This window comes from Giraffa tippelskirchi, chromosome 7, assembly GCF_054371585.1.
Source record: "Giraffa tippelskirchi isolate mGirTip1 chromosome 7, T2T-mGirTip1v1.2.pri, whole genome shotgun sequence".
Classification (NCBI taxonomy): domain Eukaryota; kingdom Metazoa; phylum Chordata; class Mammalia; order Artiodactyla; family Giraffidae; genus Giraffa; species Giraffa tippelskirchi.
In genome coordinates, this window is record NC_137281.1 from 161,738,163 (window position 1) to 161,764,979 (window position 26,817).

Consider the following 26,817-nt stretch of genomic DNA (forward strand, 5'->3'; position numbering starts at 1 on the left):
TGTCTATGGAGAAGAAGGTGCTCGAGTCTAGGAAATCAGACTAGTGTTAGGGTATTAGTCTAGTCCTTGCTATCAGTGCTTGATAACAATGAAATTTCATTAAAAAGGAGCATCTTAATGCTGGCCTTAGGTTCCTGCTCCAAAGGGATCTTCTGATGTTTAGTGTTTTGGGCACCTCAGGCCAGCTGAGGAGCTCTCCTCCCATTTTAGGTTCAGAGCATCGTAAGCAAACTCTTCTCATTCCTCCACATAAATCTGTTAGAAGATCTTATCCTTCTGGATAGTCTTGACATCTCTTTGCCATCTCAAGCCAAGGGGTTAGACATGTTATACCTATAAAATGTTATAGCTATAAAATTCTTACCCATGCCTGATATCAAAGCAGAGGCATTTTAATACTTACTTTATTGAAATCTCTTCAAATATACTGGGTCTTAATAACCTTTGCTGCTTAAATTCTTCCAAATAATTAAAGTCTCCTTTAAGAATCACTTGTTGATACAGAATTTCAGCCCAATCAGGAACAAAGTCATAGGCCTCTGCCACAATAGAAGCCTTAAAAGGATGGAGGGGAAGAAGGATACCATTAGAGGCCAACGATTCTCGAAAACAACTCGATACTGTGCACTCTTGGTGAGTGTGACTGTTACTAATGTTAAAGGCTATCCGGGTTGGTGAAAAGTTTGATGTTACCCTTCCCCTGACACCCCAAATACCTTCCCAGTGTTTCTAATCTTCACACTGGATTAAAAGAACTGCTGATGAATATTTTTCTCACTCACTCAGCTCTGCTCAGAAAGGGCTGAGTCCCTGATAACTATCCCTCCTTGTTAAAAGGCTGGAACCGGCCTCCCAGAAGCCCTGGCTTTTTATGCTAACCCAGAATTGCACACATTCTGGAAACGTTGGGCTCAGAGGTGCTCACGGGACCACAAGCAGGGATGTTCCCCTGAACCTCAACTGTCAAAGTGCAAAGGCTTAACACTATGGAGAAAGGGGACAGGATGCTGTCTCGCTGGTCTCCAACCTCTGCCCAGACAACATGCTGGAAAGAAGTACTACTGTGGAAAGGCAGCGGGATGGATCAGACAGCACAGTCAGGAGAGCTGGCTGACCTGAGACCTCTAGGGAAGCCGCTCAGCCTCTGGGTCCTATGACAGCGACATCAGGAGAGACCAGGCTGGCAGTACTGGTGAGTCTTCGCGCTCACCTGGTAGAACCGAGGCAGGGCCGTGATGCAGTCCATCAGTCTGTGGCGGCTCAGGTTGATGAGCATTGTGTTCTGGCCAGTGTTCAGAAAGTGAATCTGCAGCGTTATCAGCTTGGTGAGCCGGTGACAGTGCAGGGCCTGGCGCACGCAGGAGTCCTGCGGGGTAAGGGTAGAGGCAGGCACAGATAAAGACTCTGTGGCATCTCCCCTGTGGCCCCTCAAGCAACAGAACAAAACTATTCCTACTGCAACACCAAGCCCCAAGGCCAGTCTGGAGTAAGGCTCCCAGTTACCTTAGCGTAACTCTCTGCTGCGTCCAGCATCAGAGTCAGGGCCTTCAGCAGCAGCTGCTTCAGCTGCTGCCCATCCTTGACGCTGTCCTCTGCAGGGGAGAGAGCAAACTTGGGTGTGTCTGGCCCCCAAAGTGGGCTACTCTCTCCCCACTCAGCAGTAGCGTGGGCTAGAGAAACATCCCAGCTCGCGCTCGCAGGGACGCCGGCATGGCTCTCGGGTGAAGTGAGACACGCTCGCTCACTCCCTCTACACACACTGGGGTGGGAGTCCCTGCCCCGTCTACTTCACTCCTCCCTCAAACGCCCTGGCAGGCGTCCCCAGCCTCAGCACACACGGGTTCCTGACAGATGACACCTCTGGACGCATGGGCTACACGAGGGGTAAATGCCTCCCAACTCCCCTCCCACCTCCTCTCTGTCCCGCGGAGACCCACTGGATGAACGTCGAGAAGCCAAGGTGGTGGTCGGTCTCCTGGTTTCCTGCGTTCTCAGCCCCGAGACCCTTCCCTGGCAGCAGCACCGCCCTGGGGGCGCTGCTGTGACCGCTGCTTACCCCAGGGCCGAGACTCAATCAGCTTCAGCTGGATGCGGGCAGCGGCCTCGTGGTTCTCGCCGATCTCCCGGCGCATGCTGAAACACAGCGCGATCATATTGTGCTTCTCGCTGTCCCCCGGGCGGCAGCGCTTGATGTAGTCCAGCAGGGCCGTCTTCAGGGCGCCGCTCTGCCCAGAAACAAGGACACCCAGGGCTCAGGTGGGCACCGCAGAGCGGGCAGGACTGACCCAGGCCTGTGACTCACGGCTCCTCAAACGCTCCCACGGAAAAGGGAAAGACAGGCGCAAGGGAGGACAGATGTGCATGCTCTCCTGAGCGTGAGCCAAGAGGCACGCCCTCTCTGCCGGCGGCGAGTGGGAACAGTAAGGCCTGTCAGAGGAAAAGCCTTAACGTGCATACATGCATGAGTCCTCACAATTCCACTCTGAATTCTGTCCAAAGTGCTAAGATGGATATAACAAGGATATCCGATAGCACAAGGCTTTTTCTGTGTTCTGTTTCCCAAGTGTTTTTTCTGTTTTTAATATGGAATACTTCACAAATTTCTGTGTCATCCTTGTGCAGGGGCCATGGTAATCTCTGTACCATTCCAGTATTTAGTATATGTGCTGCTGAAGTAAGCAAATGTCTTAAATATGCATTACTTTTGTAGTTGGAAACAAAGTTATTAAAAGAATGCTTCACTGCAGAAACAAAAATACCTCAAAAACAATTTTAAAAGTCCTGGAGGTATCCCTTGCTCCTTTCCTTATAACTGGACTGGTTTGTCCTGACACTGGCCCAACACTGAGGCAAGTTTTTCTGCTTCTCTTAATGCTGCTTGTTAACTGAGAAAAGCAGGCTACTTCCTACGTGCACAACATATAGAAAAATACGTCTCTTAATCCTGCTCGGCTAGCCCAAGTTCTCAGGTAACAAAAGTGCACCTAGGTTTTAATTTAATTCATTTTTTGGCCCTGCCACACAGCATGCGGGATCTTAGTTCCCTAATCAGGGATCAAACCTGCCCCTCTACTGGAAGCAGTGTCCTAAACCACTGCACTGCCAGGGAAGTCCCACAGCGAGGTGAAACGGGTAGAAACAATGAATCAGCCAACGAAAGACTTGGAAACAGGCTCTCAGAGCGACATGCCTGGTGTTACACACGTGCCTCGGACACACAGCTTGTCTAAGGACAGACAAGAACCCAGAGGCCAAAGGCCTGGCGAGTCAGGGTTTTGCTTCCCAGCCTCCTTCCTGCTCATCCTAAGCAGCTCCACCGTTTTCTAGGCCCAGAGCTTGGCATCCACAGGTGACCAGCTCTTAACACTTTTTCATGGTCCCGTGAAACCGCTCCCCTCCAGCCCAGGGAGGGCGGGGTTTTTGCTCCTGCCACCAAAGCAGGCCCTGGGACAGGGAGTGAGGGCGCGTCTGTGGCCCGGCTGGAGCTCCGGAACCTGAAAATACTGGTTTCAGTGCATGTCGGAGGGAGGTCCTTAGTTCTCGCCCTGACTGGGATGACTCCTGAGAAAACCCGAGACTCCCGAGTGTCAGGAGAGCAGCAGCTCGAAGATCCCGTGCACCTACGGGGTCCAGCTTCTTCCTCATGAGCACTTCGAAGTGGTGCTTTTGGTGCAGCAGGTCGAATATGTACGTCATCTCATTGTACCTCCCGACGCCGGTGAGGAGACGCACCTGCCGAGACAGAGAGCTCGCGTCAGCGATGCCTGGCGCTCCCTGAGCCAGACCACCTCCTCCACGGTGCGGCTGCTTTCAAACACCAGGCTCCAGCAGGGAGCAGGGTTAATGCCAGGCCGCCACGCTTCACTCCTTTCCTCCTCGCCTGTCTCCCTCCCTGCTGGTCCCACGTCCCCAACAGGGGCCTTCTCTGGAGAATTCAGAAATGCTGGTCACTGGCTGTCCCCTCCTCTGCTGTCTAAACATGACTGTCGCGTGCTGAAGGGCCATCCTCCTGGGCAGGTACCCGTCTGTCCCCGCACTCCTAACTACAGCACCCAACGGCTTGCTCAGCCACTTGCATCAGTTTCAAGCCTACAGAATTTGCAGAGGTACAGGAAGCTTGAGTTGTCAGCTCCTTTCAATTCACGTACAAGAGGCGGGTGTGAACCTTGTTTTGTGGAGAAAGTGACTGCTGTCTTAGCCCTCTGGAAAAGCTAACAGCCTGGGGTGAATGGGTGTGACAGCCTGGAGCAGGGATCCTCTCTGATTCCTGTTCCTTTGGCGCGATCTCGGATTCTGACAGAAACCAAACCCTGGGCAGAGGGTTGAGCTGCCCAGCCAGCTACCAAGTAGGTAGCGGTATCAAGACGGGCAGATTCCCTGAGACGTCAGCTCTGAGACGGCCTCCAGCCCACCTGCCCTGTCAAAGGTGGTCTCAGGATGGGGGGCAAGGGTCAGGGGTGACTTACCACCAGCCCGTACTCCTCACTGGGGGCCAAGTGGTTGTCAGTGAGCAGCCGGGCAGCCTGCAGGACTCGGATGATGCCTTCCATGTGGCACGTCAGCGTGAAGCAGTGATGAGCCAGGATCAGCAGCTCTGTGGCTGGGTGGGGTGGCACGCGTAAGACAGGACTGTCCACTCCCGCTACCCGGTATCTTGCTCTGCGCCTGGCCGGAGGGTGACGGGGCCTTCTGGAGAAGGCGCTCTCACCAGTCCTGAGATCCCTGACCGCACCGGTTCTAGCTCTGGGACAGCCCCTTGAGGAAGTCAGGTTTTCTCTCAGTGATAGCACAGGGTTAACTCTCCTCAAAGACGGCCCACATACAGTGACAGCGCTTCTAAAAGGCTAAAACAGTGAGAACAAAGAATCCTAGCTTCCTAAAGATGGAGAAACTTCCTGCACACACACTGATGGGAGTACCTGCCAACGTGAGTCTGAGGGCGTTCTCTGCAGCTCAGTGGAGCATCAGGGCCTAATCAAGTGCCATCTGACACTTGGTGCTTCTGTGGACTTTTCCGATTAAGATTTGATGACACAAATTTAAAACTGCTACACACAATCACTAAGAACACAATTAAAAGGGAAATAGAAAAGTATCTGTGGCACTGGAAGCCACAAGAGGGGTTTCCAGCCTTGACACACACTGTGCTGAGTGTGCACAGGGCCTGTGCACCCTGGGCCCTCCCAGACCTACTCACTCCTAATCCTTCAGGCCCTGGTTTACACATTTCCTCTCCAAACCCTTCTTGACACCACTGGTCTGCTTACTGTGTACAACGCCCCTAGTCTGTGAGCTCCAGGGCTGCTGTTTAACTTGTCCACCAGTGCTGGTTTTTAGAGTAACTGGCACACAGTCAGTACTCAGTAGATATTCCTGAACTGGACTGACAGGAGATGCAGAATTTGTACTTGTTTTTTGGCTCTGCCATACAGCTTGCAGAATCTTAGTTCCCTGACTGAACCTGGGCCTACGGCAGTGAAAGCAAATTCACTGGTCTGCCAGGGAATTCCCAGGTTATTTTAAAAATAAAACTGTTCAACCTCTTAAAATCTCACTTGTTCACTAAACATCAGTAAGATGCCTTTTTTTGCATCTATCAGATTTGCAGAGTATAATGTTCCCTGGTGGCTCAAACGTAAAGAATCTGACTGAGATGCAGGAGACCCAGTTCCATCCCTGGGTTGGGAAGGTCCCCTGGAGAAGGAGCGGCAACTCACTCCAGTATTCTTGCCTGGAGAATCCTGTGGACAGAGGAGCCTGGTGGGCTACAGTCCGTGGGCTTGTCAATTGTCGAACATGACTGAGTGACTAACACTTTCCCTCTCAATGCATCCCAGGAAATGATACTCTCACACAATGCTTAAGAGGGAGAAGTGAATTTTTTTTTTCTTAAGTAAATGTGTGTGTGTATGTGTCTGTGTGTGTCTGTGTGTGTGTGTGTGTGTGTGTGTGTGTAGACATTACTTTGCCAACAAAGGTCCGTCTAGTCAAGGCTACAGTTTTTCCAGTGGTCATGTATGGATGTGAGAGTTGACTGTGAAGAAAGCTGAGCAACGAAGAATTGATGCTTTTGAACTGTGGTGTTGGAGAAGACTCTTGAGAGTCCCTTGGACTGCAGGGAGATCCAACCAGTCCATCCTTAAGGAGATCAGTCCTGGGTATTTATTGGAAGGACTGATGATGAAGCTGAAACTCCAATACTTTGGCCACCTGATGCGAAGAGTTGACTCATTGGAAAAGACCCTGATGCTGGGAAGCATTGAAGGTGGGAGGAGGAGAAGGGGATGACAGAGGATGAGATGGTCGGATGGCATCACTGACTCGATGGACATGACTTTGAGTAAACTCCAGGAGTTGGTGATGGACAGGGAGGCCTGGCGTGCTGCAGTCCATGGGGTCACAAAGAGTCGGACATGACTGAGCAACTGAACTGAAAGCTTTAAAAACGGGCATGCTCCTGAATCAGGAATTTTTCTTACAGAAGTAATCATGTATGTGCACACAGACTGCCTGTAAGCATGTCTGTCACAGTGTTTAAAGTAGCAGAAGTTACTATAAGCAATCTGCAGGTCCTGTAATAGGGGATATCTTTTAAAATTACATGTAAGAGAAATACTGTGTAACCATTAAAATTATGTAGAATAGTGTCATGGACAGATATTAATGATAGCATACTCATAAGTAGTATCCGCAGTATAATGCCATTAAAAAAAATAAAAACCTACGGCTTGCGTGGAGAAAGATGAGAGGGACGCACACTGCTGAGTGAGTACCCCGCCACTGTGGGATGAGCGGGCTCTGAAATCACACAGTTCACATGCCAGCTACATCACAGAGTAAGTTATAATCAACTTCTCTAAAGCTTCAGTTTCCTTCTTCTAAAATGTGGACAATAATAGCCATTTTGCAGGGTAGTGTAAGATTAAAATATGCTAAGTATACCAAATGGGAAAAGGTTACTTTTTGGTGTGATTTTTAATTTTGGGCTCCGTTTCCACGTATATTTTCTAACTTTTCTTCAGGGAACTTACGGCTTTCTACTAAGAACTTATAAACAATCCTGGAGGAGGAGGGATCCAGAGAAGGAACAAGGATCCAAACAGAAGACTTCTCAGTGACCTGCTTGGGCCCAAAATGTGTAAGAAGATGGCCAACAACTTACTGCAAGACAGCTCCCCATGGGGAACGGAGGAAATCTTCTCTAACAACTTCATGCCCACCAAGGTGCGGTCTTGACACAGAGCGGTCAGCTGAAGAAATGTCTGGCTTTCCTCTGCTGGGGTAAACACCTGCTTGTGTCCTGTACAGAAAGATGTGGAGAAAGGTACCAGTTTTACCGTGAGAGAGATCAGAGGAAGACAGGAGCCCCAGGGCAGGAGGCCACTGTGCAGGCCTGGGCCCAGGAGGTTGTGCTGAGGGAGCTCCCCAGGCAGCTGTCCTCTCGCTGGGCTCCAATGCTGCAGGTGAGATGCCATCGTACAGGACAGCAGGAGCTCATCAGCTCAGAGAAAGGCATTGTCACTCTAAACATAATCCTAAAGCAATAAACAAAAAGCAACAGTAGGAAAATTAATGCAGGGCCTCCCTGGTGTCCAGTGGTTAAGAAGCCACCTTGCGTTGCAGCAGACGCCAGTTTGATCCCTGGTCCTGGAAGATCCCATATGCCACGGTGCAACTAAGCCTATGCATGCATCACAGCTACTGAGTCCATGAGCTCCAACCACGGAGCCCACGTGCAGCGATACTGAAGCCCATGTGCCCAGAGCCCATGTTCCGCAATAAGAGAAAAGCCGCCACGGTGAGAAGCCTGTGCTCCCCAACTAGAGAGGAGACCTCGCGCTCTGCAACTAGAAAAAGCCCGCACACAGCAGTGAAGATCCAACATGGCCAAAAATAAACAAGTAAATATTTTTCAAGAGAAAATAAATGCAGTGTGTTCTCTTTCAAGTGCAACCTGGCACCTTGCAAGGACAGCATACAACATGTATATGAACATAACAGCAAACCCCTAATGCGGGGAGCTGGAGATTGTGGTCTGAAAGGCCAGGGTGGCCTGAGAGCAGGGCACCTGTTCCCTCTGATGGCGTCAGCAGCTCCCGGGTCACCTCTTCAGCCACAAGTTCAGCCACTGTGTCTGGCTTGAGGCCCTGGGTGCCGATGAAGGCTTGAGCTCGCTTGCATCGATCAGGCTGCTGAGAGGCCAAGATTGCCCGGAGCACGGCCTCACTATCCTGGGCAGCGACGTCTGCGTAGGAACAGCCCAGCTCCTGAGAGGAAGGCAGAGGCAATCCACGCCGTCATTAGGAGCCAGGCAAAAGCCAGCAGAAGACCACCCTTCCCGAAATCTGACATGGACAGATGCCATGGTTTTCTGAACTTCAGGATCCCTCACCCTGAGCAGGAAGCTTACGAGCAGCAAACACGTTTTTCAAGTCCCTTCTATCACTTTGCCAATGAGCTGAATCCAAGCAAGAGAAAGGTTCGTCTTCAGAAATCATCAGGTGACTTACCCTCTCTTACTGAACACTGAGCTTTTCAAATGTCATGAAACCTAAATAAAAGGCATAGCCCTTCTTTATTGTTCCCATGGCAGCAGGCAACCCTTAATTTCCAAAGACGTCTCTGAGCTTTGTCCAAGGCAGGGCTGTTAGCACTTGGCTTGCTTTCTCTTGAGTGCTTCCACTGCATTTAGAATCAAATCTTTTTTTCCCTCAACCCGCACAAAGCCAAAACAATTCCTGGCTGCTTTGGCTCCTGTCTTTACATTCACGTTTATTTTAAAACTTGAAATTCTGGGCTCTGCCCCACGTGGAGAGCTGCCCTCCACGGTTCAGGGGGTGGATTTACAGGGGCCAACACGCTGACGAGCTCTCCTGCCAGGTCACGGCCATCACTGACGGGCTGACTGGGCAACGTCCACCCCCCGTGGCAGCTCAGAGGCAGCTCCCCGTGGGGGCCCCGCGGGCGCACCTTGGCGAGCTCATAGAGACAGAGGACCTGGCGGCAATAGTTCTTCCCATGGAGGCACTTGCTGGTCAGAGTTTCCAGGTTCGTCACCACTTCATCCGGAGGGGGCAGCATCACAAACGACTGACTGTCCAGACTGGCAGCTGGAAGCAAACACAGGTCCGTGGGGGGCTTCAAGGCCTCCTCTCAGCCCCCATGACTCTGCCTCTCTGCTCACAGCGTCCTTCACTGCACCCTGCTGACTCCCCCAGGTCTGGGACCACTTCTAACAGCACCCACACCCCACTGACACTTCTGTCATTGCCTTCGTCCAGGAAATCCCAGCCCAGGATACTCTGAAGGTCTCACAGGCTAAAAAGACTCAAAGCCACCTAATATACATGCCAGAGACCATCAAAGACACCTGCCCAACTCTCCCCCACACACACCCCCTCCCAGCTTCCCCTTCTATCCAGTCAGTCACCGGGTCTGCCTGACTGTATCTCAGAACATCTCTGCAGTCACCGCCTGAGGTCCAGCCTTTAACCCCTGCATCTAAGAGGCTGTTCCTGTCTCCTGCTCCCCCAGTTCAGCCTTGCAAACTTGGTGTCCTTTGCATTATAGAATACAGATCACAAAAATCAAGGATCATCTGGATAGGTATCTTAAACGCATAGTAAAAGTAAAAGCCATTCCTGGTTTCTCTTTAAAAGAAAAAAGAAAAAAAAGCTCTTAGCCTACAATAAAACTTCAATTTGATAAAGGGTTTCCTATTAGGGGAAAAAAGTAGGACAGAATATTTACATGACACTGTTCCTAATAGCAAAAACAAAACTGAAAAATTTTAAGTGTGTATCAGTGAATCATTATTAAAAAATCATATACATTCATACAGTACTCTGCAGCCACTAGAGGGACGAGGCTCATCTATCTGTACTGACAGCGCACATGTCCACGCACGTGTGCAAGCCCACACACAGAAAACAATGCACATCAAGTACAAGATGTTATTCTGGGGAACCTGGTGGGGGTGGTGCTGAACAGGCAAATAACTTTTACTCTTCTACTTTATGCACTTGCGTATTGTATGATTTGTTACATTAAGAATATAATACTTCTGCATTTAAGATATTACTTTTTAAAAAATATACTTTAAACACAAAAAAATAAAAAGGAACCCAGACCATGTTATTCCCCTGCTTAAAATCCTTCACTAGGATTTCCATTTCTAGGTCTCTCCCACTGAACTCAACATAAAACCTAGACCCAGGGCACAGAGCGCTCTATGAAGACTCTGAAAAGGAAACAGCAGCAGGTGGGTTGACAATAACCGGCACTGCCACTGTCTCCCTGCTGGTGACTCCAGACTGAACGCAGCGCCGCCGGAAACCCAGAGCCCATCACTGCGGCTCCAGGCTGAACACACCGCCGCCGGAAACCCAGAGCCCATCACTGCGGCTCCAGGCTGAACGCAGCGCCGCCGGAAACCCAGAGCCCATCACTGAGGCTCCAGGCTGAACGCAGCGCCGCCGGAAACCCAGAGCCCATCACTGCGGCTCCAGGCTGAACGCAGCGCCGCCGGAAACCCAGAGCCCATCACTGAGGCTCCAGGCTGAATGCAGCGCCGCCGGAGACCCAGAGCCCATCACTGAGGCTCCAGACTGAACGCAGTGCTGCCTGAAACCCAGAGCCCATCACTGCGGCTCCAGGCTGAACACAGCGCCGCCGGAAACCCAGAGCCCATCACTGAGGCTCCAGACTGAACACAGTGCTGCCTGAAACCCAGAGCCCATCACTGCGGCTCCAGGCTGAACACAGCGCCGCCGGAAACCCAGAGCCCATCACTGAGGCTCCAGACTGAACACAGTGCTGCCTGAAACCCAGAGCCCATCACTGCGGCTCCAGGCTGAACGCAGCGCCACCTGAAACCCAGAGCCCATCACTGCGGCTCCAGGCTGAACGCAGCGCCACCTGAGGCCCAGAGCCCATCACTGCGGCTCCAGGCTGAACACACCGCCGCCGGAAACCCAGAGCCCATCACTGTGGCTCACAGAGAGAAGGAGCACTGCAGGAGACGTCCTCTAAAACAGGCTCAAGGAGTGGAAAGGGAACTCCCAGGAGTGCCCATTATCTCTGGTCTCTGCTCTTAAGCAACCCCTTAGCTGTGGTGGGCAGGCTGCAGTGGCAGCTGGCAAGAGCCAAAATTCAGAGAGGGACCTTCTTTTCAGAACAGAGGGGCTCTGGTCCTAAGCGGGCAGAGTGAATCCCTGCTCCTTTTTGCATTATCCTGTCAGCTGGCTCAAGATGCAGGCAGTCAGGAAAGTATATGACAGAATGGGGTAACTGCTAACTCCAGCTTTGGCCAGAAGACTGAAAAGGGAAGCTTCAGGCAACCAGAAAGTACCCAGGAGGGAGATTCAAGAAAGCAACCCAATAAAATAAAGCTGTTCATAAACATTAGGGCCCATCCATTCCTGGGCTCTGCACTCTGGATCTGGTCCTGACCAACAACCAAAGACTCGGAGGAGTGAATCAACAGACAGATCACTACCCAGGCTGCAGACTGAGCACGGGACAGCACACACAGGGTGGATCTGAACAGCACCACAAAGAAACTGAAAACGGAGGTCAGAACCACAGCCCACAAAAGGTGGGTTGGCACTTGTAGTCTGAACCTAACCAGGTCAACTGCCTGCTAAAAATATACCAACATTCTTCATAGGATTTAAACAGGACCCAACATCTCATAACATACTACTCAAAATGTCCAAGATACAACGCAAAATTCTTCAGCATACAAAAATACAGGACCAGCTCAACTCATGTAAGAAAAGAAATGCTGAAACCCAGCACTAAAATGACGTGACTGCTAAAATTACCTGAAAGAGACTTTAAAACTGCTACTACAAATGTTCCAATAAGCAGTTATGAATGCTCACAAGATAAACAGAAAAACAAAGTCTTAGCAAAGAAATAAAAAGTATAAGGAATAAAACGGAAATTTTAGAACTGAAATTTAAAAATCACAGAAATAAAAACTAACAGAATAGAAACGCCAGAGTCAGTGAAAATGAAGATTGACGAACAGAGAAAGAAAAATTGAAAAAGCTGAGCAAAGCCTCGGGGACTTTTGAGACAATGACAAACGTTCTAAGGTTCACGTCACTGGAGTCCCAGGAGAGCAGTATGAGCACGGTGCTGAAAAATGTTTTTAAAAAATGATGTCTGAGAACTACCTCAGTGTGATAGCCCTACATGCCTGAGAAGTTCAAACAGCATAACCCACACCGCCCCCTGGCCAAAGTGCAAACTGCTGAAAAGACAGACAAAACAAATCTTGAGAGCAAGAAGAGAAAAATGCATTATCTACAGGGGAACAACAATTCAAATGACTGCAGATTATTCATCAAATACCATGCGGGTCAAAGGGAAGTGGCGGAACATTTTTAAGTGTGGAAAGAAAAGAATAAATGTTCTATATCCAGCAAAAAATCAGCCTTCAGGAATTGAAGGTGCAACAGAGACATTCTCAGATGAACAAAAAACTGATGAAGTAAAAAGACTGGAACAATCTGCTTCTAACAGACAACTCTAAAAAAACTACTAAAGGAAGTCCTTCAAACAGATGGAAAAAGGAACTAGACGGAAACTTGGAACATCAGGAATGAAGGAAGAGCAACAAAAACCGTAAATATCTGAACTCCCCTGGCAGTCCAGCAGTGAAGACTCTGCGCTTCCAATGCAAAAGGGCACAAGTTCAATCCCTGGTCAAGAAACTAAGCTCCCATATGCCATGCGGTATGGCCAAAAGATTAAAAAAAAAAGACTGTAAATATATGAGGAAATATACTAATAAACTACTCTCAAGTTTGTTAAAACATATTTTTCAGTTGAAAACAAAAAATTCAGCACTGTTTGATGAAGTTTCCAATGTATGTAGGAGTCACCGAATCAGGCAACTTGGACATAAAGGGAGAGGAGTGACCCACAGGGTCTCTACCCGTCAGCTGAGGTGGGAAAACAGGATTTTAAGTGGATTGTGAAAAGTTACAAACGTTTAATGTAACCCTTAAAGCAAGCAATTAAAAAAAAAAAATATGCAAAGCTATACAGTCAAAATCCCAAATTAAAATGGAAGACTACAGACTCTTAAAATAACCCAAAGGCAAGAAAAGAAAGTTTCCTCAAAAAACACAAACTACCAAAACCCACCCAAGATAAAAAAAAAAATAATAATAACCTAATTAGTCATATAACTATGAAATAAATTAAATGTGTAGTTTAAAATCTTCCAAAACAAAAATCTCCAGGTTTAGATGGTTTTACTGCTTAATTCTATTGAACATTTGAAGAAGAAATAACACCAATTCCATACAAAGTTTTCCAGAAGAGAGAAGAGGAGGGAAACTTTCCAACGCATGCAAGTGTCATTACTCTGATGCAAAAACCAAAGAGAGAATAAAGAGAAGAGTACACATCAATATTCTTCATGCGCATAAATGTGAACATTCTCAACAAAGCAAGCTGATCCCAGTAATATATCAAAAAGAATAATGTACTATAACCAAGTGAGGTTTTTCCTAGGAATACAAAAAGCTGGTTCATTATTTTAAAAATTCAATTAATGTAATCTACTGTATTACTGGGGCTTCCCAGGTGGTACCAGTGATAAAGAATCTGCCCACCCATGCAGGAGACGTGAGACATGGTTTCAATCCGTGGGTCAGGAAGATCCCCTGAGGGAGGACACAGCAACCCACTCCAGTATTCTTGCCTGAAGAATCCCCATGGACAGAGGAGCCTGGTGAGCTACAGTCCCTAGGGCTGCAAAGAGTCGGACATGACTGAAGCGACTTATCAGACACACGCACTGTACTACTAGTCTAGAGAAGAAAACACAATCATATCAATGGATGAAGAAAAAAAAGACAAAATTCAACAATGATTCATGATGAAAACTCTCAGCAAATTAGGAATAGAGCTTCCTCAACATGACAAAGGTATCTTCAAAAATCCTAGAGTTAATATAATACTCAATGATGAAAGGCTAAATGCCTCCTCCCTAAGACCAGTAACAAGCAAAGATGTGATGGAAGTCCTTGCTAGTACCATAAAGCAAGAATAATTAATAAGGTAAATAGATTGGAAAGAAGGAAATAGAACCACCTCTATTTGCAGATATGACTGTCTCCACAGAAAATCCCAAGAAGTCTACAACTCTTAGGATAAGTGAGTTTAGCAAGATCACAGAATTTAAGCTTAATGTAAAAAAAATCAACCATGATTCTAAATGTGATCATGTACAATTGGAAACATGATTATTTACATACAATAAATTTCAGTGAATTAATTTTAAATCAGATAGATTCCCTCTATCTCGCTACATAGCGAGTTAAAAATACAGGTGTTTCTACTTCATTGACTAGTTAATTACCTAGTTGATGGATTACCCTTAACTTAGTGTAACTGGTGTGTCAAAAGACTCTTTCTACCTGCAGAGGATGCCAAACGGCACCTCACAGGAGTCAGGAGCGTGACCTTCACTTACTGCTCTGGACTTTCCTTAGGGGGATGCCAGCTTCCTCTTCTTCCTCAGGAAGCTCAGCACTTCGTAAGAGCGCGAGGATCTCTGGGTGCAGGTCGTCCACACCAGCCTCCCCCGAAGCCAGTGCTCTGCAGTGCAACACCAAGGCGACGTCCTGGTTGTAGAAACCGAAGTACCGGCACGCCCGGCTCGCTTCATGCACACAGCCATCATCCAACAGGCGCCCGATCAAGCAGTTTAGGGACGCCTGCTCCTTCCAGTTCAGTTTATTGTCACAAATGTCTCTGGACGGAAGGCCATTAAGTTCTAAGTATTTTGATGTGTTCAGAACAGCCAAGTTAGAGAATGAAAACTCACTGGCTAAGCCGTCAGAGGGAAGTTCACCACCAGCTGAGACCTGCTGAGACGCTCCGGGCTCTCCTTCCTCCCGGCCCCCTCTGAGGGTGTGCTGGGTGATACGGCAGAGCCAGATCTGCTTCTCCAGGTCCTCCAGCTCCTCCAAAGGCACCCGGTCCTCCTGGGCGAGCCAGTGCCCTGCCAGCGTGAGCAGCAGGTGGCGCTCCTCGGAGCTGCTGGGGCCCCCTGCAGTGGGGCACTCACCTGCCCACAGAGCCTGGGCTGAGAAAAAAGAAGACACTGCTCTGCTGGAAATGGAGTTTTTCTTAAAATTCTCATGACATTTTTTCCAGAAGTCAATTCGCGCTTGTTTCAGGGACCACTGGTCAATGTGCTTTAAGGTCTGCATTTCCTGGGTTATCTGTGAAATTGAGCACAGCAATTCTTAGCTTTTCCTAGATAAAGAAGTATCAAAAATGTTAATGCTACCTAAGTAAACCATACTTGTAAGAATCCAAATCAAACTAGAGAACATGGGACTTGGCTACAGATGATCCTGGATATTTTAACTGGAAAGTTAAAAGTATGAAAAACAATTCTAAATTTATCTAATTGAATGAAGGTCAAGAGGAAGCCACACTGTATTTAATTCTATTCAATACAGTTGAAGCATGTCCTGTAAGCTAACTTTATATTCAAGCAAACATTCCTCAAAAATGGGCATCGCAGGCTCATCCCTGTCTGAAAGTAACCTGTTTGTCAAAAGTGAAAAAGTACCGTCTCTGATAAGTCACATATCTCACTGAATTCTCCAAATAATGCTGGTTCAAAAAGCTCAGTTTTTAAATAAAAGACTAATGATACCTCTTCAATTACCAAGTCGTCCACAGGTAGCTCAGCCAGTTCTGCTACCCTCCTGGCCAAAGCAAAGTGTCCGTCTGTCTCCAGTTTTTCCACAATTGACCTACATTCATGCTGAAAATTCTCAAGGCTGTAGCTAGTAATAATTGCACGATCAATGGCTATGGATGTATCCTTCAAAATCTGACTAAGGACACACAGCTTCTTCACATCTGGACCTGTGCCAAACAGAAGCCGATATAAGCATTAAAATAAATTGAGATATTAAAAAATAGAAGCAAAATACTGATATGGCCATTTCAAGAGCAACTAAATATGAGGGGAGAATGTGTATATTTAACCTAATAACGTGTTTAAAGGGAAAACAACAACCTATTTTTCTACTCTGCTTGGCTGGCAGAGGAAGCCAAAGGCAGCTCCTATATAGTAAGAACTATTAGAGATTAGCACATGGACTCCATCCATAAATCTGGCTTTACATACCAGGCAGAAGCTGGTGGCCTTCTATGTAGTAGCAACTCAGTTAACCTTGGGAAGATTTGGTCATTCAGGTTAGTTCCATCTTTTTCCAGATTTTCCTACCTTAAATTTCTTTTCATGATTGTTCACCCATTCATTTACACTAAGCATCATGTGGATCAACATACAGAACCTGCAGGACAGCCAGTCAACAGCCAAAACTCTAACGTGGCTCCACTGCAGTCAGAACGGAGACCGTGTGCCCTCCCAGACATCTGTCCAACACAACCCAAGGAGACCAGGCGAAGCACGCCCTGATGTCCCCAGGAAATTTTAACTGAACGGTAACTGACTTACAATATCACATCACTTTCAGGTGTACAACATAGTGATTCGATGTTTTTTAACTTTTATTATCTGAATCTGTTTAGTTAGTTATTTTTGGCCGTGCCGTGTCTCTCTTGCCACATGGGCTCTTCTCGAGTTATGGCAAGCAGGGTCTTCTCCTGGTTGCGGGGCGCAAGCTTCCCCTGAGGTGGCTTCTCTCTTACATGAGCGGATGCTTTAGGGTGTGCGGGCCTCAGAAGCTGTGTCACGGGGGCTCTGGAGCACAGGCTCAACAGCCGTGGTACACGGGCTTAGCGGCTCTGCAGCATGTGGGGTCTTCCTGGATCAGGGATGGAACCCTCGTCTCCTGCACTGGCAGGCGGATTCTTTACCAGTGAGTCACCAGGGGAGCTCTGACATTTCTGAACATCACAAAATTACCACGATACCCCCAGTTACTATCTGCCACCACACACAGCCATTACCCTCTTACTGGCGACATCCCCAGGCTGCCCCCTGCCCCCTGTGGCTCGTTCACTTTGTAACTAGGGGTGTGGGCCTCTCGATCCTCTCCTTACTCTGCCCATCGCCTCACCCTCCTCCCTCTGCCACTACCAGGCTGTTCTTGGTACCCGTGGGCCTGTTTCTGTTTTGTTCTGCTTGTTCGTTCACTCTTTAGACTCCACATGTCACTGAAATGATACAATATTTATCTGCCCCAGAAATTCTTATCCTGAGTAACACTAGGAATTCTCTGCCAATGATTTATGTGATTCGGTTTGTGCCTGCTGTCAGACAGAGTATCACAGAACCTGTGTCTGCCCTGTGACAAAGGAGGGGCGTGCAGACCACTCCACAGGCCTGCCCGCTGCCCCCTGCTCCCTGCCCCCTGCTGAGCTGTACTCCGATGTAGCTAATTCCAGGGGTAGAGACACCTTGTGTAATAACCACCAGTATGGGCACACTGGCTTTCTATGCTGGCATAATATAAAACGTCAGTTTTAAAAAAAACATATTTCTTTTCTCTAAGCACATACGTGGTATACACATAAAAATATTATATACAAACTAACAATGTAATTATGTGAATAAGACATAGTAATGGTTAACAACGTAGACAATCTTTGTAATCTTTTAAAGATAAGGTACTTTGGCAAGAAAACAGGAAATTCATTTCTGAAAAAATTAAAGTTACTATAGACCAATGACAATATAGTAAAAGGGTCTAGTGTTTGGTCTGCACAGTAACTGACAAGTAGCTCATATAACACATGTTGGAAACACCCCCTCTTTCCTTTAAGCCTGCAGAGCCTACAAGGCTGGCATGAAGCCCAGGTATCGTCACTGTTCTGTGCAAATGTGAGCTTCCAGCTGAACATCTGTGAGTTTAAATGTGATAAAATAACCCTGGGAGTGAAAAATACTAGAATCTAGTGTAAAAGAGTAACATTACCACTCAACAAAAACTTGAAATTCTCAAAAAGTAGAAAAGAAAATAAGGGAATACTAGTTTCATTCAATCAGCAATAAGCTTAGAGACTGCCAATGTCTAGGAGAAGGCAATGGCACCCCACTCCAGTACTCTTGCCTGGAAAATCCCATGGATGGAGGAGCCTGGTAGGCTACAGTCCATGGGGTCGCTGAGAGTCGGACACGACTGAGCGACTTCACTTTCACTTTTCCCTTTCATGCACTGGAGAAGGAAATGGCAACCCACTCCAGTACTCCTGCCTGGAGAATCCCAGGGATGGCGGAGCTTGGTGGGCTGCCGTCTATGGGGTCGCACAGAGTCGGACACGACTGAAGCGACTTAGCAGCAGCAGCAGCCAATGTCTAGAGGAGTCTGCAAAAAATCAGCACAATGTGTCTCTTAAAACCTTCCAAATGAATTAGGCATTCCTGAAACGAGTTTGTGGCCTTGAACAATGATGACATGTTAACGTCACTTGTCAAAGACAAGAGTGACAGTGACAGGGCGGTACGGACGTCAGTCAGGGGAAACTTGGCTCTGCTCAGAAGGAGTGGAAGCTGCATTAGTTGCGTTCCACCCTGCTGTGCTGTTTTAAATGCTTTAACCTTGGTTGAAGTTTCCTGTCACCTCTTCTTCACACCACATTCTGGCCTGTAATGTTTTATATCACATGCGTTTTAATTTCCTGAATGCTCTTCTAAACTATGTTCAAGATTAAGTAAGCTAACTTCCTAGCAGCAACTTAAATGTAAGGACTGTCTTACCATCAGAAAAGAGATGCTCTATTCCAACGAAGAGCTGTAAAAGCCTCCCCAGCTCATACTGGGTGCTACACTGCTGCAGCATGAGCTTCAAAAGAAAACACACGTGCTCCTTCAGCCATGGGGCAGGGATGACAGCGGGGACCCTTGTGGCTGCCGTCTCAAGCTGTGAGAAAGAAGAGAGGGGTAGGGACAGTGGTTTCACAGGAACAGCAAATCACAATCTCCAAAACTTGGGAATGTCTAAGAAAGCCAAGGTCCCATCAAAGGCATCTCCCATCACAAAGGAGGATGCTTCCTTCAGGTCCTTTTTAGACAGCAGAATTGGTATAGCAAATATAAGCCCTCTTTGCCAGCTTTGTAGTTTGTCTTTTTTTGTGGGAAATTCTAGTGTAGAGAGCTGTGTGTGTGAAAGTTAAACAAGAGAGAGAGACCTAAAGATTGAATGGAGTGAAGCAATGCAAACACCCCAAGACAGTGACTGCGAGTGACTGAAATTGACCAGACATGCCTCACTTGGCGGCTTCTTCAGAGAGGGTCTAAGCCTGCCTTGGAGTCCAGAAGATTTGAAATTCACATGTGAAGACCTCTTAAAGAGACTTGCTTAACATTTCTGAGCTGGTTGTACTGGTGTGCTTATAGTTTAGTTTGTATTATCATTACAGAAGAATCTCAATTAGTAAGCCTGAATTTTTGTCATTTCAATCAAATGCTACAAATGTTAATAGGAAGATGACCCCAAGAAGCAGCTACACTAGGACTGAATCAGAGTGTTAGTTCTTAGTATTTATTTCCTTGATTCCCTACCTCTACTGGTCTAAGAAGAGGGTCTACGGCAGACAGATGATGGAACTGGTCAAAGGAGGAAACCTATGGAAGTCAAGAGCTGAGGCCAAGACGGAGCAGCTGCGCTCAGCCTTGGTAGGGGCTGAAGCAGGAGCAGACAGGCAAGAGGAAGCGTACACCCTGGAGGACTGGAGGGTAAAATACAAAACTAGAAAACTCCCAGGAGTTACCATGGGAGGAAACTTAGATGACCTTGCATGTGGTGATGCCTTTTTAAGATAAAATATCGAAGAAAGAATCCATGAAAGGAATAACTGATAAGCTGGACTTCAATAAAATTATAAACCTCTGCCCTACAAAAAACAGTGTCAAGAGAATCAGATGACAAGCCACAGCCTGGAAAAAACATTTGCAAAACACACATTTGATTTTAAGGTACTGTTACCCAAAATACATAAAGAACTCTTAAAACTAAGCAATTAGAAAATAAACAACACTATTAAAAAAAAAAAAACGGCTGAAGACCTTAATAGACACCTGACCAAAAACATACACAAATGACTGATAAGCACATGAGAAGATGATCCACACCGTACGCCATCAGGGGAACGCAAACTGAGACAACAGTGAGAGCGTGGCCAAGGTCTGGAGCTCTGACAGCACCAGACGTTAGCAAGGACATGGAGCCTCGGGAGCTTGCTTTCACTGCTGGTGGGAACGTGAAACAGTACAGCTGTTTTGGAAGACAGTCTGGTGGCCTCTCCCAAAACTAAACATACTCTCACCACATGACCGAGGATTCCTTAGTATTCTCCCAAATGAGCTGAAAATTTACGTCCACACAAAAACCTGCACATGGATGTTTAGAGCAACTTTTTTGGCTTCATAACTGCCAAAACTTGGAAGCAACCAAGATGTCCTGCAGTGGGTGAATGGACTGGTATATCCACACAACGTGGTATTATTCTACAATAAAAAGAAATGAGCTATCAAGCCATGAAAAAGACATAAAAGAAACTTAAATGCATGTTACTAAGTGAAAGAAGGCAATCTAAAAAGTCTACATTCTGTATGATTACGATTTACCATCTTCTGGAAAAGGCAAAACTGTGGAGATGGTAAAAACAACAGTGGTTTATCAGTGACTGGGCTAGGGAGGGATGAACAGGTAGCACAGAGGATTTTTAGGGCAGTGAAAACACACTGGACAACACTGTAATAATGGATTTAAGTCATTATACATATGTCCAAGTATATACCCAAAGAGTGAATCCTAAGGTAAACTATGGCCTGGGGTGACTACGATATGTCAATGTAGGTTTATCCTTGGTAACAAACAAATCATTCTGGCGAGTGTTTCAGCTAACAGGGGAGGCCACGCATATGTGGGAGCAGGAGGTACATGGGAAATCTCCGTATATCCCTTTCAATTTTGTTGTGAACCAAAACTGCTCTAAAAAATAAATTTCTTTTTAAAAAATTGTATGTGTGTGTGTAGAACAGCAGATTTAAAACACCAGAATTCTGTCTCTTCACCTAGACGACAATTACCTAGCAGAATCTGTGCAACATGGAACTCTTTTGGAACTCTGGAGTCTGCTAAAGGCTTACAACTTCCAGAGGAAAACTTGCAACATAAATTGTGGATAATTTCGGTACATTTCAGTCCTTAGCACAGTGGCAGCTATCTATCTCTCACTCCTATCCACCTGGAAGACAGCTTGCACATATTCCTGGAGCAGTTTACACACACCTTGTGTCGAAGAGACAGCTGGGGTGGCATAAAGAACCTTGGGTCTTTCAAATATCAGAGCTCTGTTTGCTGCTTCTGACCCCAGTGCAAATAAAAAGGCAGGCAGACACTGATATTTCACCGCCCCCATCGCTGCAAGCTCTACTCCCTTCAACCAAAGTGACTTTCAGGGGATTTAAGAGGCTGGCGCCCTTTTCATCTCCCTGGTCTTTTTCGCTTTTTCCCTCGGGAGTCAGACATTAAAGATTAGGACATTAAAGGGACAGTCCAGCGGTTAAGATTTTATACTTCCACTGCAGGGGACACAGGTTCAATCCCTGGTTGGGGAATTGAACCTATTGCTGATTGATGTAGAGGTATGGGAGAAACCAACACAACAATAAATTAATAAATCAATTTTAAAAATACATTGCATGTCTTACTTAAAAAAGAAAAAAGAATATGGTATCTGGCAACACTCTTCTTCAGAAGTGACGGAGAAATTAGGATATTCTCAGATAAACAAAAGCTGGGAAATCTGGGACCTCTAGGCCTGCACTGCAGAAAGTGGTCAAGGGAGTCCTGCAAGGTAAAATAAAAGGACACGAGATAGTACCTCAAAGCCATGTGGAGAAATAAAGAGCTCAATAAAAGTAAATAAACGGACAATTATAAAAAGCCAGTATTATTGCAGCAGTAGCTTTTTGCTTTCTATATAGTTTAAGAGACCAATACATTTAAAGAAAGAAGAACAGTTATTAGTTTAAGCTAGTATTACTGTAACTTTGACCTGTAACTCCAAATCTTGTTTTCTTTATAATTTAAGAGAATGATGCATTGAAAAGAAATACTAGTTTATGTTTCCCGGCACAGAATGTATAAGATGTAGTTTTGTGACAAGAAAAACCAACAGGAGTGGGGTCAGTGCTATAAAGTAGCAGTTTCTGTCTGCTACTAAAATTAAACCTCTGTAAAATTCAAGTTAAAGTGTTGTAACTTTGGGATGTTAAATGTAACCCCCATGGTAACAACTAAGAAAACAGCTACAGAATACACACAAACTGAAATGAATAAGAAATTTAAACATTTTACTACACAAAGAAATCCACTAAGCACAAAAAAGGACACTAATGCAAGAGATGAGGGACACAAAAGCTGCACGGTATATAGAAAACAAACAGCACAATAACAGAAGTCCTTTGTTATCAGTAATTACTTCACATGTAAACAGATTAAACTCTCCAATTAAAAGACAGAGATTGGCAGAATGGATAAAAACATGCAATCCAACTTATGTTGTCTACAAGAGCCTAATTTGAGATCCAAAGACACAGGCTCAAGGTGAAAAGATGGGAAAAGGCATTCTGTGCAAACAGTAAACAACCAAAAAAGAGCAGAGGTGGCTGTACTAATACCAGACAAAACAGACCTTAAGTTAAAAAGGTTACAAGGACCAAAAACGGACAATATACACTTACAAGCGATTCAGTACAGCAAGAAAATATAACAATTATAAACATTTACACATCCAATAACAGACCATCAAAATACATGAAGCAAAAACTGATGGAACTGAAGGGAGAAACAGACGGTTCTGCGATCCTAGTGGGAGACTCCAACGCCGGCAAACTTCCTTTACTGTGCCGTGCTTTACAGGGCTTTGTAGATATTGCATTTTTCACAAATTGAAGGTTTATGGCAACTCTAAGCTGAGCAAGTCTATCAGTGTCATTTTTCCAAAAGCACTAGCTTACTTTTTAATCTCAGTAACATTTTGGTAATTCTCACAATATTTCAAACTTTTTAATTATTATAATATTTGTTATAGTGACCTGTGATCTTTGATATTACTATTACAAAAAGATTATTACTCACTGAAAGCTCGGATAATGGTTAGAATTTTTTAGCAATAAAGTTTTTAAATTAAGGTCTGTAAATATATATGAAACCGTAGTGAAAGTGTTAGTCGCTCAGTCATGTCCAACTCTTCGTGACCCCAGGGACTATAGCTCGCCAGGCTCCTCTGTCCATGGAATTCTCCACGCAAGAAAACCGGAGTGGGTTAGCTCCCATAAACCGGAGTGGGTTAGCTCCCGTTCCCTTCTCCAGGGGATCTTCCCAATATAGACATAATATACACACTGCACACGTAACAAACCACACTAGAGTGTAAACATAGCTGTAGATGCGCAAGAAAATAAAATATCTGTGTGACTCACTTTGCTATATTCACTTTACTGTTGTTGTCTGGAACTTAACCTGCAGTATCTCCAAGGCATGCCTGTACTCTGCTTACAGTAATGAACAACCTGGCAGGAGACAAGTAAGGAAAGAGAGGACGTCACATAAAACTAACTAGATCTAACAGACACACACAGAATACTATCCAACAACAATAAAAAACACATTTTTCTCAAGTCCACGTGGCATCCTTTCCAGAAGAGAACATACGTTAAACTGTAATTAAGTCTCAACAGATTTTAAAAGACAGATATCATATGAAGTATCTTCTCTGATAACAATGGGATGATAAGTCAGCAACAGAAGGAAAACTGGAACACTCACAAAATTATGGAAATTAAACAACTTTTAAAGAAAGAAGACTCAAATTCCCAAATCAGCAATGAAAGTGGGACATTACTACCTATTCTACAGAAAGAATTATAAGAGAGTACTATGAACAATTGTATGGCAAAAAATTGGATAACCAAGATGAAATGGACAAATTTCTAGAAACACAAAACCTACCAAGACTAAATCACAAAGAATTAGATAATCTGACCAAATCTCCTAGTAAGGAGATTTAATCAGTAGTCAAAAAACTCCCAACCAAAACTAATTTGTAACAAAGAAAAGTCATGGGCCTGATGGGTTTACTGGTAAATTCTCCCAACCATTTAAAGAACTGATACCAATCCTCCTCAAACTTTTCCAAAAAACTAGAGAAAACACTTCTCAACTTATTCTATGAAACCAGCATAAACTTGATACCAAAGACAGATAAAGACACTAAAAGAAAACTACAGACTAATTTCTCTTATAAACACTGATGCAAAAATCCTTAATACAAGCCTGGCAAAATGAATTCGGCAGCATATTAAAAGGACTGCATACCACAGCCAAATGGAATTTATTTCTGGAATACAAGAATGGTTCAACATACAAAATTCAATGTACACATCACAGTTTTCAACAGAATGAAGGAAAAAAAACACATAATCATCTCAGTTGATGCAGAAAAGGCATCTGACAAAATTCAACAAACTAGGCACAGAAGGAAACTACCTCCACATAATAAAAACCTCACGTGAGGGCTTCCCTGGTGGTCCAGTGGTTGAGAATCTGCTTGACAAAGCAAGAGACACAGGTCCAATCCCTGGCCCAGGAAGATCCCACATGCCACGGAGCAACTAAGCCCGTGATCCATGTGCTGCAACTATCGAAGCCTGTGCGCCCTAGAGCCTGTCCTCTGCAAGGAGAAGCCCACACACCACAGCTGGACAGCAGCCCTTGCTGTCCGCAACCAGAGAAAGCTGACACGCAGCAGCAAAGACCTAGCACAGCCGAACACACACAAATAAAACTTACAAACATCATAGTCTGTGGTGCAAGACTGAAAGCATCCGTCTAAAATCAGGAACAAGACAAGGGTGACCGCTTTCACCACTTCTATCCAACACATTTTGATAAGTTCTAGCCAGAGTGTTTAGGCAAGAAAAGGAAATAAAAGGCATACGAGAAGAAATAAAACTATCTCTGTTTGCAGGTATGATCTTACATAAAAAATCCTAAAGATTCTACCAGAAAACTTAACAGTAAATGAGCAAAGTCGCAGGATACAAAGTCAACACAAAAAAATCAACTGCATTTCTAGATACAAATAATGAACAATCTGAAAAGGAAATTATAAAATGTTTTCATTTCTAACAGCATCAAAAATAGGACTTCCCTTCTGGTCCAGTGGTTAAGACTGTGCTTCCACTGTAGAGGGTGTGGGTCCAATCCCTTGTCAGGGAACTAAGATCCCACATGCCACACAGCACAGCCAAGAACACAGAATAAAAGTACTCAGCAATTAAACCTGTCAGTGAGGTAAAAGATCTGTACAATGAAAACTGCAAAACACCACTCAAAGTAATTAAGGACATAAATAAATGGAAATACATTCTATGGTTCTGAATTGAAGATCTACTATAGTTAAAATATCATTACTATCCCCAAAATCTACAGATTCAATGTAATTCCAATCAAGATCCCCATGACATTTTTTTTTACAGAAAATTCTAAAATCATATGGAATCTCAAAGGATGCTGAATAGCCAAAACAATCATGAAAAACAACTTTAAAAGAACTAGAGCACTCTTCCTGATTTCAACACTTACTACAAAACTACTATGCTAATGAAAACAGCCAAAGAAGACAAGACATATAGGCCAATGGTTTAGAATAGAAAGTCCAGAAATAAGCCCTCACATACACGGTCCAATTATATTCGACAAGGGTGCCAAGACCATTTAATGAGGAAAGAACCGTCTTTTCAACAAAAGGTGCTGGGAAAGCTGGATATCCACAAGCAAAACAATGGAGTTGGGCCCTTAACAACATACACAAAAATTAACTCCAAACGGACCAAGGACCCAAACATGTAACATCTAAAAAATTATAACTCTTAGAAGAAAACATAAGAGCTTCACAACACTGGATTTGGCAATAATTTCTTGGCTAGGATACCACATGCACAGGTAGCAAAAGAAAAAAACACGCAAACTGGACTTTCTGAAAATTTAAGCAATTCTGTGCATCAAAAGACACTGTCAACAGAGTAAAAAGGCTACCCACAGAAAGGGAGAAAATATTTGCAAATCATGTGTATGATATGGGCTTAATATCAGAATATATGGAGAATTCCTAAAACTCAACAACAAACACAACTGAATTAAAAAATGGGCAAAGGACTTGAACAGACGTTTCTCCCATGAAGATATGTAAGTGGCCAATGAACACATGGAAAGATGTTCAGCATCACTAATCATTAGGGAAATGCAAATTAAGAATATAGTGAGATACCATTCTCACACCAATTAGGATGACGACTATCAAAGAACAGAAATCAACAAGTGTTGGAAAGGATGCGGAAAACTGGAAGCCTGTGTACTGTGGTGGGAACAGTACAGCTGCTATTGAAAATATTAGGGCAGTTTCTCAAAATATCAAAAAACAGAATTACCACTATCATCCAGCAATTACACTTCTGGGTAGATACCCAAACAAATTGAAAGCAAAGTCTCAAGATATTTGTACATCACATTCATGGCAGTATTATTTGCAATAGCTAAAACATAGAAGTTACCCAAATGTCTACTGATAGATGAATAGATTGGTATATAAATACAATGGAATATTACTTAGCACTGAAAAGGAAGGACATTCTGACACAAGCTACAACATAGATGAATCTTGAGGATATTATGTTTAGTGAAATAAGCAAGTCACAAGAAGAAAAATACTGTATGATTCCACTGCCATGAGGGACTTAGTCAAAATCATAAAAACAGAAAGTAGAATGGTGACTGACAGGGGCTAGTGGTAGGG

The 26,817-nt window shown here is 45.1% G+C and overlaps 1 protein-coding gene and 1 non-coding gene across 11 annotated transcripts in view; both read right to left on the reverse strand.

Moving 5' to 3' along the window:
- SPG11 (SPG11 vesicle trafficking associated, spatacsin) overlaps window positions 1–26,817 on the reverse strand; it is a 72,526-nt gene that overhangs the window by 706 nt on the left and 45,003 nt on the right. For 3 of the 10 annotated variants that reach the window (XM_081510923.1, XM_081510922.1, XM_081510924.1), the window contains 12 exons: window positions 18,710–18,872; window positions 15,692–15,906; window positions 14,495–15,248; window positions 8,971–9,110; window positions 8,069–8,267; window positions 7,163–7,300; window positions 4,467–4,600; window positions 3,625–3,732; window positions 2,057–2,225; window positions 1,504–1,592; window positions 1,211–1,366; window positions 404–555 (listed from right to left, as the gene is read on the reverse strand). In XM_081510923.1, coding sequence (XP_081367049.1) covers window positions 404–555; window positions 1,211–1,366; window positions 1,504–1,592; window positions 2,057–2,225; window positions 3,625–3,732; window positions 4,467–4,600; window positions 7,163–7,300; window positions 8,069–8,267; window positions 8,971–9,110; window positions 14,495–15,248; window positions 15,692–15,906; window positions 18,710–18,872 — 2,417 coding nt within the window. Of the gene's footprint in view, window positions 1–403; window positions 556–1,210; window positions 1,367–1,503; window positions 1,593–2,056; window positions 2,226–3,624; window positions 3,733–4,466; window positions 4,666–7,162; window positions 7,301–8,068; window positions 8,268–8,970; window positions 9,111–14,494; window positions 15,249–15,691; window positions 15,907–18,709; window positions 18,873–26,817 lie in introns of all 10 variants that reach the window. The other 7 variants (XM_081510926.1, XM_081510927.1, XR_014059776.1 and 4 more) reach the window with 6 other exon arrangements.
- LOC145515937 (U6 spliceosomal RNA) lies at window positions 2,578–2,682 on the reverse strand. The gene has a single exon (XR_014061140.1). It is a non-coding gene; the product is annotated as a U6 spliceosomal RNA (small nuclear RNA).